Source organism: Apus apus, chromosome 5 (assembly GCF_020740795.1).
Source record: "Apus apus isolate bApuApu2 chromosome 5, bApuApu2.pri.cur, whole genome shotgun sequence".
In the NCBI taxonomy this organism is placed as follows: Eukaryota; Metazoa; Chordata; class Aves; order Apodiformes; family Apodidae; genus Apus; species Apus apus.
Window position 1 is genome coordinate 48,716,688 of NC_067286.1, and position 14,287 is coordinate 48,730,974.

Consider the following 14,287-nt stretch of genomic DNA (forward strand, 5'->3'; position numbering starts at 1 on the left):
AAAACACACACATATGCAAAATAACAGACTTCAAGTGTCCTTACTACCAGCAAACAGTTACCTGCTATCTTTCATTAAATTAATACAGCTGATATAAAAATGTATTCTATATTAATCATGACTATTAACAATCTAAATGTCAATGTGGACCAAGTAATTTAAATGTTTTAGAAACTCAGACTGTAGATTATTCAACATACTCAACTAAATTTAAGTTAAACATCATCCCAAATTCGTGGATACTTGGGGTTTAACATTGAAGAACAATGTTAAGCAGAATACAAAGAAACTCGGTGTAATCTGCAGGGCTGCTTGGAAATCCCAGCCTTTGAAACCCTTCATGCTTCAGTCTTATTTAAAACGTAGAAAACTTAAGGATGTTGCAAAACAGCACAAGAGCATCAATAACTGGGCTCTTTTGTTTGGTTTTCTTTCTTTAAAAACCCTACTTGCAGTGGCTAGTATGAAAGATACCAAGCACAGGGGTATACAGTTCCCAAAAGGAGGAGGAATGACCTCCAGGACAGCCTTGCATATCTAATCAGCACAGCCACTGTATCCTTTATCACACTTTTACATCTTTATTTTTCTCTTTCTTTCTTTTTTAAAAAAAGCAGTCTTTTTACACTGCCCAAATCAGGCATCTTTCAGGTACATTGCACTCATGCTGATAGCTCTAACCTATAAACTCCCACGTGCTTCTGTAGTATTGCCACAATTAGCTATCATCTGACTCATTTCTGGCTCTTTCTGTTAAAACACAATTAGTAAGTTTTCACTTTGCAGACAACTAAAAGTAATTTAAAGAAGTCTCCTGTGTACTAAAAGCTTTTTCCGACCTTTCTGCAAATTTTATTCAACCCTTTCCATATCTGAACAATAGTATCCTTTTTCTAAGTGAGGAGTTCCCACATTCAGATCTTTAAAGTCACATTATGATTCTAAAATATATAGTAATTTCAACTACAACCAGTACAGATACTTAGTGGTTTGTGAGAAACTGAGAGCAGATCCTAAAGTCTACCCGAAACCCCATAGACCCTATGCAGACAGTTACTTATTTGGTGGCTCCCTATTTGTTTTGTCACTAGCTCTATTCCCTCTTCCCAGCCTTATCTAAAGAATATTTAATGGCAGTATTTTTCTTTTTTTGATCTGTGTTCAGTACCCTCAGGAAACATAAACATATCCTCACTTTTAGTGTTACAGTTCACTTAGTTATACCTTTTCTCAAATAATCAGATACAGTAGCAGTAATTTCTGGTTTGAAATTTTACTGCATCTTTCATGCACACAAATATCCTTGCTCTTCCCAGACAACTTCTAGACCTGCTGTTACTAGGATGAAATGTAAGAATCAAGAAAAAAGAATAAATAAGCAGCAAAGATTGTTTATTTTAAGTATAAAGGCAGGAGGTCTGGAAAAGTTACATATCACCAAAATTGATCCTGGCTACTCACCTTCACTTGTCTGGTTTTGTTCTGAACCTTGTTCATACTGAAAGGGCCAACTGTGAACTAGGGACTGTCCTTCCAAAACCTAGCACTCACTCCTTAAATTACTTATTAACAGCTGGAATCACAATCACATTGCACACTGCAAAGTGTGAAAGAAGGTCTTAAACATAACAAAATGCTTCTAAACCAGAAAGGTAAAACCTCCCACTCAAGTTTCCTACAATGACATTTGTCTATAATTTAGAGTCTCTCCTCACCATTCTAACATAGCGTCTGCAACAGCCTATGGTTATGTCACTTCCAATTCAATGTCAAATGGAAAACCTACAAACAGCCTTGTACAAACACAATTTAACCAAGAAGTTGTCATCTCCCAGAAACATTGCTTTTCCAAATCACATCTACAGTTCATCATCTGTAAACAACAAAGTGTTCAATTCATTCTCTTCAGGATTCTCTTAAGATAAATATTACAGGAGAGTCTACATGAAACTCATCTTTTAAATACCCTTTAAAAGTCACCTTATGTAAATAAGTGTGCTATGACTTGTTCAGTTCTTTCCATGGTAATTTCACAATAAATTCTTAATAATATAGCCTAATGGCCATGAACTATGGATTCTATCAGCACGCACTTAGTGTGCAGGCTTGGAGAAAAACAAAATCATTTTGCTATGTTCATAAAACTTTCCTTCTGAAAATGGGCACAAGAATGGACTGTCATCCTTCATGAAACATGTTCGTATCAAGAGACAAAAACACTACAATAGGATTTCTTTTTATACTATAAGAGTATATTACTAAACAGTTTTACATTAATCACATTTTCAGTGTTTCAACATTTACAAGGAAAAAAATGCTCATGCAGGAGAAAAAGGGAAAAACCCCATGACTTTCAACTTGCACACAAAACATGCACACAAAGCTGGCAGTAAGAATATTAGTGGTGTGACATATAGAGAACTCTGTGGTAAAGAAAGCCATCACATGGCACAAAGAGGCAGTACTTTCTGCAGGACCAAAGTATCACTGAAGTGATGCATTTGATAGGATACATTGGCAGGTCAAGCCAAAATAAAATTTTTTTCCCATAAAATTCATTAAGAGTCAAACATCTTTCACAGTCACAAATGACAAAGCTAGCTTATAGTTTGGTATAAAGTTATGTATAGAGATAATTAGTAATCAGGTATGGAGAGCATTATTTATAGAACATCTCGGCTCTTTGGAAAAGATTTTTTGTGCTTATTAACTGTAGAACGTGCTGTTTTACTTATCTTCTTTCTCTTCTCTCCTCCACCAAATTGGTCTCCTGTACTACCTCATAAAAATCTATTAAAAAGTAAATGTAATCAATGAAACAAATTCCCATAATTTACTATCCAAGGCTAAATACACAGCTTTATAATATAACTGGTTAGAGAAAAAGAACATTATTTTACATCCTGGTAAAAGCAGCAGTTATTTTTATTTATCTATGTTCTTTATTCTCACTTATGTAGCTTGTTTTCATCACTTCATTATTTTGAAGTGTACTTTTAAGATATTTATTCTACAAACAAAATTTGTACCACAAGAGAAAGCAATAGTTTTTATGACTCATGACAGCAGTTGCAATGTTGCATTCTAGACCAACATACTCCTTAGTAACAGCATAAAATCTTCTCTAATACAACATGCTGGCAGCTGGCCATTATGTTATACAAGACCTTTCTAATTTATCTGTATTTGCAGTCCTCCAGAAATGAATACTGCCTCTTTAATTATTAAATGCAAGTGTTAGCTGAGTGCAGTCAGATCTTGTAAGATTACAGCTCTTGGGGTGACTGAATGGGCAAAGAGCATCAGCCTTCCTTTACACACTATCAAACTACTGATGGACAAAACAAGTACATTTTGTGGTAAAGGAAAAGGTGATTTAAATCCTTAAGAATATAAGAGAGCTGCACAGTGAATACTACTTACAAACTGAAAAAAGGGAGTAAAAACCATGAAAGTAACCATCTGATGGATTGCCTTTGAACAGATCAAACCACAAATTAAAATCCAGAAGAAGTAGAAACAAAAATTATATATATATATAAACCAAGAACTCCAAGAAAGCCAGAGGATTTCTGATCATCTTCAAAATGTAAGTCAGGTTTACAGGGTTTCAAAAGATAAAAAAAATAAAATTAGAAGATTACTGTTTACATAAAATATATTTAATAGAGTCTTTGCTACACCTCTAAATTATGTTCCTATACAATAGAAGTTGGAAGTCAAGTCAATAATACAAAGTGTCTTTTGTTGCTTTCACTAGAAAAGACACTGAACTGAGTAAGATGTGGAACACAAGATATTCAGCCCTGGTAACTATACTAACATGCCCTAAGCATATAGGCAAACTTCTGCTTACTCAAAGGTAGAGAGCTTTAACCTTCATTAATTATTTGCACTATACAAAGGACTCCAGTATCTGTTTTTTTCATTGTTCCACTACATCTCATGCATATGGTCAAAGCTCCTTTCCCTGAGGACGCAGTAGTTGGGAAATGGAAAACTTGGGCTTTATATATTGGAATCCATGCTTGGACTTGTGCATTCTTTCAGTTTGCCTTCATTCTTAGAGAGCTCTTACTAACTTGTAGCTCTTCAAGGAAGCAATTTAATGCTAACTGGGATGTACTGTTTATAGAGTAGGCCTGAGCAAGCTCAATTAAATGACACCCAAACCTGTAATAGCAATCAATCAGCTATTCAAATGCTTAAAGAAGAAATTCAGACTTCAACTAGTTAAATCTCTGTAGGGTACAGATTTTCTGGTCTAAATTAAGTATTCTCCTTATTTTCCAGTTACAGGCTTACATATGGACTAGTGTTTTCAAACATCCAGTCTTATGTCAGCTACTTTTGCTAATACTCAAAGATTTATTTTCTAGATTTTATTAATAATAAATATTTTTTACATGGTATAAGTTAAAGGCTAGGTGTCAAAAATGAATTTCTTAAGACTGGATTATACTAAATGCAGTGAGAAAACTAGAACTATTCATAAAGCTATGAGTGAAAAATAATTTAACAGAAATGAAAAGGAGTTAAAAAGAAATGGCTGGAAAACTATGTTGATTTTACACTGCCACCTGAAATACTCTGGCAGCATTACTGTACAGTTTGCATTCAAACAACATGGGGATTGATCTTGCAGCATGTTCAAACTGGCATCGTTTCAAAGAACAGAACTGCTCTTGACTTGAAACAGCATAAGGCTGATTTTCACTGCTATAATACCTCTTAATAATTCCAATATGCCCTACTTGCAATATGAAAATACACACTGATATTTAGGCAATTTTTTTCCTTCCTGTGAATTTTCAGGAAAGGTTTTGGATGCAATTCGCTGGAGGCTTTCTCAAATTAAGTCATTAAAAATTGCACAGATAAGTAGGAAATTCTGTGGAAAAGACAGTCTTGTTAGGCAAAAAATGCTGCCAATAACTTCTTTTCCAAACACCTATAATTTTCTGTAACAGTCATAAGACCAGAGTATGTCTGTAACTTTACTTCTTTTGGGATCAATAAACATTCTATTCTGATGAAACTCTTAAAACCCATTCAGCATTTAATGAAGTGCATTTCAAAGGCCAGATTTCACTGATACTCTTAAAACTGTTTAAACAGGGTTTATCAGTTATGAAGATTATCAGAAAAATACAGCACAAACACGCCCATCAGGAATAGAAAAACAGTTTACAGCGAGAAGGTGAGCAGGGCTCAGGAACGTGGTCACAGTATGGAGAGGCTGCATGGGGCCAGACAAAGGTATCTGGTTTAGGATGAGGAAGATGAGAAGATACAAACAGTTGGAGAGGAGACTCTGTTCTTGAGAGAGAAGATGAGGAAGTATCAGAGGCTAAAAAGCGAAACAAAGAGAATGATAAGGGTGGGAGGGTGGGAAAGAAAAAAGATCCAACAGGGTTTAATGGACTCACAGATGCCAAAAAATGAAAAGCATTTCTTTCATCATTCAGTAAGATGTAAATGGCTTCTAAATAAAACAAGTTTCACTTCTTCTGAATGCAATATAAAGAAAAAATACCCTGTACTTGTAGATATTCTCCTTTCATACTAAACTAGATTAAAAAAATAATAATAATAAAATTGTTTCCTCTATATTCTAATGCATAAATTTTTAAAATATATTTAAGGGGAAATAGAGACCAAAGTTTAAAACTCAGCTACTATTGATCCTTCCTCTGACAAACTCAGTGGACTGCAAGCAATACACAACAAATTGAATAATCTGTTTTTAAAAAGATTTGAGTGCAACTTACCTTAGCCAAAACAGCCAACTGAGCCTCAAGTGTTTGCATATATCTATCTTTGGATATGAAATGTGCCTGCCTCCCTGTGAGATCTTACTTCAGTGACTGATCATCAAAACTTTTTTTTCCTCCACATTTATGTACTTCTTTCATCAATATATATAAATACAGGTGCATGCCATTCATGCCAAACCAGCTGAAATAGAAGGCAAACATAAGTAGATTTGCCACTGTTACTGACCAGGGCATTAGAATTAACAATCTAACCTTGTAAGAAATCTACAATACACTATTTTTATATGTCAAAGGTTACAGAAATATAAACATGAATAATTAAATAATTTCTAATTATGGGATTGATAAGAGCTTTACATAAAACTGTAGCTTAAGACCTTTTTTTTTCCTTTAAATTTCAACTTCTGCTTAATTGACACATCTAAGAAAAATATTTTTTTACACTCATTACAGGTAAGTGTTTGAGGGTTTTTTTAAAGGATTTTAAAATTCAAATTGCAAGTACATAAATATTCAGATTTGAATTTTAGCTGTTGTTTCTTGGTACTCAGATTGGCCAGGCAAGTTCAGACCAGATAGGCAAAGAGGATCATCATCATAGGTAGCAAGCAAAGTTAGGAAGGTCAGAAATTCTAAATGTTCATGTGTATATACACACAAAAATGCATACACATGGTAGCATTATACTGTATAAAGTGGAGGGAGCAAACACTTCTTTCTTAAAAGGATTTTCGGCAATACTTTTCCTTTGTACCTCTATTTTAACATTTACTTATTTATTTAAATATCAAATTTCTTGTGCATTACTGAACACTGAGGATCCAAAGAATTTTCACGAGCTCTTTCAGCTCATTTCTATCATCTACCTTTTATGTAAAATGGATTTTTGTCCATCTGCTTAGAGTTTTCTCACTCAATCACTATGACAAGCTTTATTCTTACAGTACCTGTAACTTTTTAATTTCTGCATATTTTTTATATCATCTTCTAATCTTCTGGATGAATAATTCTGGACAAAACTTTTCTATGTATACTACTGTATAGATACAGTAGACAAGAAAGCTCTAGTCTTTAACAGAATTTGAATATTGGTATTGCAACACATTTTCTGCTGCTAAAAAAGAACAAACAAAAACCAAAACAAACCCAACAACAAAAAACCCAAACAACAAAAATCCCCCCCAAATGCAGCCAAAGAACCCAACAATAAACCCTCGATCCCCAATAAACCAAACCCAATCCCCAAAAAAATCAAACAAAAAACCCCAAAAAACTGAACAAAAGGAGACCCTCCCCAGTGCATCCTCCACAATTACCTTTTATAAGAAAAATAATCAGAGGTCCCACATTTTTAATTTCCCATCTTTTCCTCCTTGAAAGTAAAGATTAGCTCTAGAAACACCAGCATGACTCAGGAAAATAGACAAATTGGAACCTCTATTAAAATCAGAACATACGTATAGATCCTCTTTTCCAATGAAGATATTGGTTGCAGGATTTGAATCTGGGGCAAGCTTCTTGAAAACCTCACTGTTTTGGATGAGGATTCAGCTTTACTTAAAAATATTTATATACAGTCTTTGAAAATTACCGAGTCATTATGCTTTTAAAATAGGACATCACAAGAGTATAGATCAAGGGCTTTGTGTCCCCACGGGGCAGAACCAAACACAGCTCACCACAAAAAACCTCTCACATCACCCCCCACCACAAGCACTTTTCTGAAAGCACAAAATAAATTCTCTATGTATGTTTATGACACCTTTAAAATCTAGTTATGTCCTTAAAAATGAAACAATGATGGAGACTAGAATATATAATAATCACTACAGAATGATGGTGGTGTTGGTGCATATGGTTTAGGGGAGAACTTTGCAGAGTAGGGATGGTGGTTGGACTTGGTGATCCTAAGGGTCTTTTCCAACCTGAACTGTTCTATGATTCTATGATTCTATACCGTGTTATCTTACACATTTTGATTATATGAATACAAGACAGAGAATTCCACATTAGGGGCTATAAGCTAAATCATGCAACACTTCAGGCCACATTATATTGCAATTCTTTGAAATCAGGTGATGCAATCTTTGTAATTGAAACTGTTTGCCACTATAGTCATCACGGAATACTTCCTATTATATGATTTTAAAACTGAGTGAACATGCAATCCAACTTTAGCTTTCAGAAGTAAAATATCTAAACTGGAATTTTCTCTACTGCACAATTCTGATATTAAACAAAGAGATACATTATACATTTAAATGTATCTTAACTTACAGACCAGTGTATTCTAATTCACTGGCTGGCAAACTTTCCTATAACCTGTTTGTAAAACGCGTGATTAAGCAGAAATTCACATGTGAAAGGTGCCAGGAAAAGCAGGCTACAGTTTTGAGATAAAACCCAGGAAACAGAAATCTCTCAATATTTAGAATGCAAGTAACATACTGTGAAGGTTTTTGGAACTAGCATCTTCATGGAAATTCCTTCTGCAATTGTCACAGAATGCATGGCTCACCTGCTTTTTGGTTATACAACTTTTAAGGCATATCAATTTGCATTGTAATAACTGAAGATATTAAATTAGGCAAACTACATATTTACTGACATAACAATCTTAGCTTTTATGTAGTGCACCTGTGCACTAACAATTTTTGACATGCATACCAAAATATCATAATATATATGATTTGTCATAAATATATTTTGCATATAATGTCAAAACTATGTCTATAGTATGCAAATCCACATATGTAATTATATTTTAACATCTATTAGATGTTCTAATGAATTTAATTAGCAACGATGTCTTCAGGTTTTTTGAGATTTAAAGTTTTCTGAAATTTTTCTGATTTATCTTTTAAAAGAAAAATATGTGCAAATAGGGAATGGACAGAAAAGCACTGGACATTGGCAAATGGGCTGCTTCAGCATGCTAATTTTTAGCCCTTGCATACGAAAATACCGCTAAGTTCAGAAAGATCCATAATATAGGTATTTTAATTTACTGAGAATATGATCAATAAGCATTTCATAAATAAAAAAGGGAAAAAAATATATTGCATTATGTCTTGCAATGCATTCCATCTATATGACAAGAATGAAAATATGTTCATGTTATATGATTTCATTTTTGAAAATAACAGAGCACAAAAGCACAAAATCTAGCAATGACCTATTGTATTGTTCAAATGCAGTTCTTACCTGTTTCAGGATCACTGAAATCTGGTAATGTAATTGTATTAAGTTGTCTTCTATCAGCAATAGCTCTGTCTAACAGGCTGCTCCCACGTCCAGAATCACTGTAATGAGGTATAGAAAATTGTAAGCCATTAAAATATAAAATTATATACTGAGATAGAAGTTGCATGCTGCCCTCCTCCCACAAAGGTTCTTGCTATAAAAGTTCTTGCTATGAACAAATTTAGTACCAAGTACTACTAACCACTCACAGTGCATTAAGCCAGCTGCATTAAAACAGAATTAAGCTGAACAAAACTAAATCCATATTTACTTCAGCAATTCTATTTTCATAATTAATACAAGGACAAAGGGAATACAGGCTTTTTATTTTATTAATAGCTAACAGCTTTACAGAAAGGATTTATTGTACTTTAAACTTCTATATAATATGTGGTACAGCTCTCACAGTAAGCAGAGATGGCAGATACAAGTTTGAAAATTTACACTTTTCCCAGACTGAAGAGAAACACTAAACTCAGGACATGGAATTGTAGGTAAAGATATTATAAAGATGCCAGAACTACCCTTCCCATAAAAAGGTGTCACTTATCTCTAGAGCATTTGGTGTTTGGGGATTTGTTTGTTTGTTTTTTCTTTTTAACACACACACACACTTAGCAACTGCCTAATATGATCCTAATCTGATCCCAGTATTGCAGTAGAATAATTTTGAACACTTCCAGCACCTCAGGAGTCACCAATTACTCCTGTGGACAAATGCATTTCTACTGTAATTGTTACCCCAGTATCTGTTCCTCAGGCTTCTCGTTGATACACTTGCTGGAAAACTAACTGCTATTATTACAAATGCAGCAGAAGAACAGGGGCTGAAGAACTAAGAGCTCTTTCTCCTTAAGATGAGGTGACTATTGAGACAGACTGACAGGAAAGTGTGAGGAAGCACACATGGGCACTCCATCTTTAACATTCTACGGTTAATAGAGTAATTTCAGTTTTAGGATTGTAAGTCTGGTGCTCTTCACTATCAATTAATACTTCTCTAAAAACATCATTGAAACATCAACAAAACAAAACCACAAACTTAAAAAGAGCTAAGCTTTAAAGGAATTGGGCTGGTAGCCCAACTTAGCAAAGTGTAAACTTTTGTCTGATTCTCACTGAAGAGAAAAATCTCCATAAAATTCTCTGTTTAAAGTAAAGCCCAAGAGACTTTAAACTGCAAAACTGGGATTCAGTACATCTTTCCATTTGCCTTAATTTTCAAGTTCCCTCCTTCTGAATTTGAACTGAGAGAAGGGCGAGAAGCCTTTCAGCAACTCTTCTTAGTTTCGCACTTCAAAAGCCATTGAAGCAACTTCCTCTCTTTGTCCAGCTTCTACTAAAGTGGTATAAACAAAATTTTGCATTAACCTAATATTATTGCATGACTGATTTCCTTACAAAATGATAATCATATCAATCCATGGGAAACAGCAGGGAACTTTCTGGGACACACGCTATAAGGAACAGTTGTTACATCACTTGGTGCATGTTTTCTGGTAACTGCTGTACTAATTACTTCCTCAATCCACAAGCAATGACATGCTGAATGTTGCTGACCAGAAGTTTAGCATAAGTATCTTCTAAGCACAGCACTGGCATTGTGGTTTGTTATGTTTTCCTAATGGAAACTTAAGAACTAGAGAGTAAGTGAACTATTTTCTAATAAACTCCAAGCAACAGGCTGAAGATAAACATTTAAACCTTCCAAGCCTTGCACCACAAAATAAATTATAAAGTCATATTAAAGATCTAATGAGGAAATTGTTAGTAGGCTGATTAAAGAGAAAAGAAAATTGTTTTACATCAGCTGAACAAAGGTAAGGCACAGTCTTGCATTTAGCCCTTACTTGGTGTGGTATATCTAGTTAAGCATAATTTATTTTCATTATTAAAAGATCATTGAAGACACAGAACTCAAGCTTACTTCACAAAATCTGATTAATTGTAAGAAGAAATATTTAACATAATATACAACTTACTAGAAAACTGTGTTTTTATCTCATTGTGAAAATGATATATCAAAATCAGTTTTAAGTTTAAATCAGAATAGAAAGAGAGACATAATTTTCAACTGGTGCTTTTGAACAAAATGAAATGTGTGTTAAAATTACAGAGGCTGGAAAATTTAAGTTTTCATAACAATCCTGTGTGACCATTCTTCACTAAATCTGGAGAGCAGTTGGGTGAATAGAACTTTCCAGTCACATTTCAGGTCTGAGTGGTAATTGTTACCCCAGTCAGACAGGTCTGGATCACTGTGTTACAGTATGAAGGCACTCAGCCCTTCAATTTCTCATGGGCCATCTGAAGAAAGATTACAGCTTGGTATCTGTATTGCACTGTTTGATAAAACTCCAAATGTGTGATTCGTGAAACCTGTTTCCTTCCATCGTGACACTTATCCTCAGCTTCAGTCCATTCCATTCCTAATTTTATTTTGTCACCAGAAACCGGAACTTCAAGAAAAGCATTAAAAGTCAAGATAAAAAAAGCAGTAAAAACTATGAAATGCAAAGTAGTCACCATCAATTTTTCCACTTTTGACGAATGGTGATATGGGAGTCAGCAAACATTGCTGTTTGAAGCTGACACAGCCAAAGAGTAAGCTTTCACAGTCACCGCTGGTATCTGAAGGAGGCATTAAGTAATGTGCATTTAACATGGCACAGTAGCTCTTAGCACAACAACAGCAACAAAAAAGTCATGACGAGCTATGATTAGACCTTGATCTGTGCAGAAGATGTAACAGTAGAGATGGAAGGTGAAAAGATGTGCTGGAGTACAAGTGGACCTCACCAAAATTAAGCTGACACAGAAATTTCAACTATTCTGCACAGCACAGCATTCTGACAATAAACTCTAAAACCCCCGTCCCCACAAACAAATACAATAAACGACCAAGTTGGAAGAGAAAGTCTTTCCCAGGTCACTGCTGCTAGTTCAGTGACTTTAAGCTGAAAATAATTCAGTTCAAACCTTTCTTGTTGCTGACACACTTGCTTTATATAACCCCTGAGTCCTGCTCCCTGCTCCACAGCACAGTATCACTCTCTCTCAGTGGGCTGTGACTGACTCAGGCCCTTTCCCAGGCTTTTCCTGCCACATCCACCAAACCTTCCTGCTCTGAACTGCTCACGAGCTGGCTAAAGAGACAAGCTGTTTGGCCATTAGGTTCCAACTCTCTCAATCTTCTTAAAGAGGTGCACGTTTACAAAACTGAGATCAAACAAAGTAAGAGTAAGAACTGAATTTTAATTTCCATCATACTGCTGTGCAGGTATCTGATGCCACCTGGTACAAAACTCTGCTGCTGCAGCATCTCTTCTCCAGAAACAGTCAACCATTCAAATAATTAATTAAGAAAAAGGCAGAAGAAATTCTGCTTGTCCTCTTCTCCAGGTACTTAATAAACGTGTAGAATAACACCAGTGTGGATTTCTGCAAAGTGACCTTCCTGTTTATTTCCAAGCTTATCTAAATATATATGGCAAGAGACCTTCAAAGGAGCATATTGGAAACTCAAATAGGACTATCAAGTTATCTAAGTACTTGCTAGTGCTTCTGAAGAATCTAAATGGGTTCATAAGCAAGACTTCCCTTTAAAAAATGCTGACCTTGCAAGCACATCGTGTTTATCCAGGCGATCCCTGCTGTTTCCATAGTCTATTTATCACTAAATAAAAGGAAGGAGGACTAGATTTAAGTCTTTGAACTGAATTTCCACTACAGTAATCTCTCCACCTGCAAATATAAAAGGTTCTATAACCCAGATTGCGGTAAAAAAACCCCACAGAACAACATCAGTACATTAAGGAAAACAGCAGTTACCCAACCTCTGTAATCAGTCCTCATCACTGCAGAGTTTATTAGCTTGATGATCTTACTTCACAGAACTTTGGGCAGTCTCTGCATAACCATCAACTGGTCTCCAGGTTTCCAGAGGATTTGTTTGTTTTTACAAAATACCACACTAAGTAAAAGCAGGACTGCTGACCCAATACTGCCCCGAAATTCTACAGAGCAAGGTACCAAGCAGCCTAGAATTCTAAAGCATCTTACCTTGGGTTAGTGAGATTATAGCAGGATTTCCAAATCTGGAGCATGTGCTTACAGGTAAGGAGTGCTTCATCTGGGCCTCTGCACAGGGACTCCAATTTGACTTTTGTAAACAGTAATCTAGTGAAAAAAGGAATGGAAATTAAAAGAGAAAGAAAAAATATTCCAATTCCAGCAAAACATTTTTAAAGATAGCCAAGATCACACCAGACTGGAGAAAACATAACTTCAAAGACAGTGTTAATGTAAATAATTGTTTCATGAAGTAATTACAATAAAGTCAAATATCTAACATCATCAAAGTAATAGTGCTTTTTATAAGATGGCCTTTTCAACTGGATAGAAATAATACTTGACAGAGTTTTTAAAATTTATTTTTAAAGGTAAGCAAGACATTATACCTTAATGAAACATTATTTTATATGCTGAAAAGAGACATCTTCACTAAAGAAAATTTCTATTGCTTTTATGAGAAAGGAAAGTGTACACCATTCACTGGCTCAGATTATGGTTGTCTAACATACTCAGAAAAGGAAAGAATTCAGTACTGATGCAAGTTACTCCCCATCATACCAACCTCCTATAATAACAACTTCTGTTGTTGAAGGAAATTAAAGAGACTATACTGAAAAAGATACCACTAGACCAGATAAATTAATGGGAGGTAGTCACTATTGGTATGGTCAATAAGAAAATGCAGCTTCACTCTACATTATGTTGTTATCAGCAGGCACCAAGATTGATGTTTGACTTGAATTTGGAACATTTTGAACAAGTGAAAACCTGAAGAAATCACATCAGTCATCAAATATGCATCAAACGATTCATAATGGAAGGCACCATAAATCAATTCTTATTTCAGTGTTAATATTTCTAATGGCAGCAAGACAAATAAAGTGCATAGCCTCATAAGATGACAAATGTATATTATTTTCATATTCCATGTATCAACAGAAGGTTTTTCACAGCGATAAACTTAGACACCTTCCTGGATAATCAAAGAATATAAATGCAGTATGAAAATGCAGGAGATAATAAACTGATCTGTATGCACATATATAGGAGTTACAGCATTTGGGAACAGATAATACACTGGAAAAATACTAATTAAAAAGCAATTTTTAGTAAATTGCAAGCTTAAAGAGCACAAAGCAGGAGGAGAGGTTGCATATAAAACTGTTAGCCTATTTTCTGTTTTTAAACTCAGG

The 14,287-nt window shown here is 34.8% G+C and overlaps 1 protein-coding gene across 6 annotated transcripts in view; it reads right to left on the reverse strand.

Annotated features, from left to right (window-relative positions):
* TTC7B (tetratricopeptide repeat domain 7B) overlaps positions 1-14,287 on the reverse strand; it is a 215,422-nt gene that overhangs the window by 38,106 nt on the left and 163,029 nt on the right. For 4 of the 6 annotated variants that reach the window (XM_051622576.1, XM_051622575.1, XM_051622570.1 and 1 more), the window contains 3 exons: positions 13,083-13,199; positions 8,982-9,079; positions 5,192-5,350 (listed from right to left, as the gene is read on the reverse strand). In XM_051622576.1, the coding sequence (XP_051478536.1) occupies positions 5,192-5,350; positions 8,982-9,079; positions 13,083-13,199 (374 nt within the window). The remainder of the gene's footprint in view (positions 1-5,191; positions 5,351-8,981; positions 9,080-13,082; positions 13,200-14,287) is intronic. The other 2 variants (XM_051622574.1, XM_051622573.1) reach the window with 1 other exon arrangement.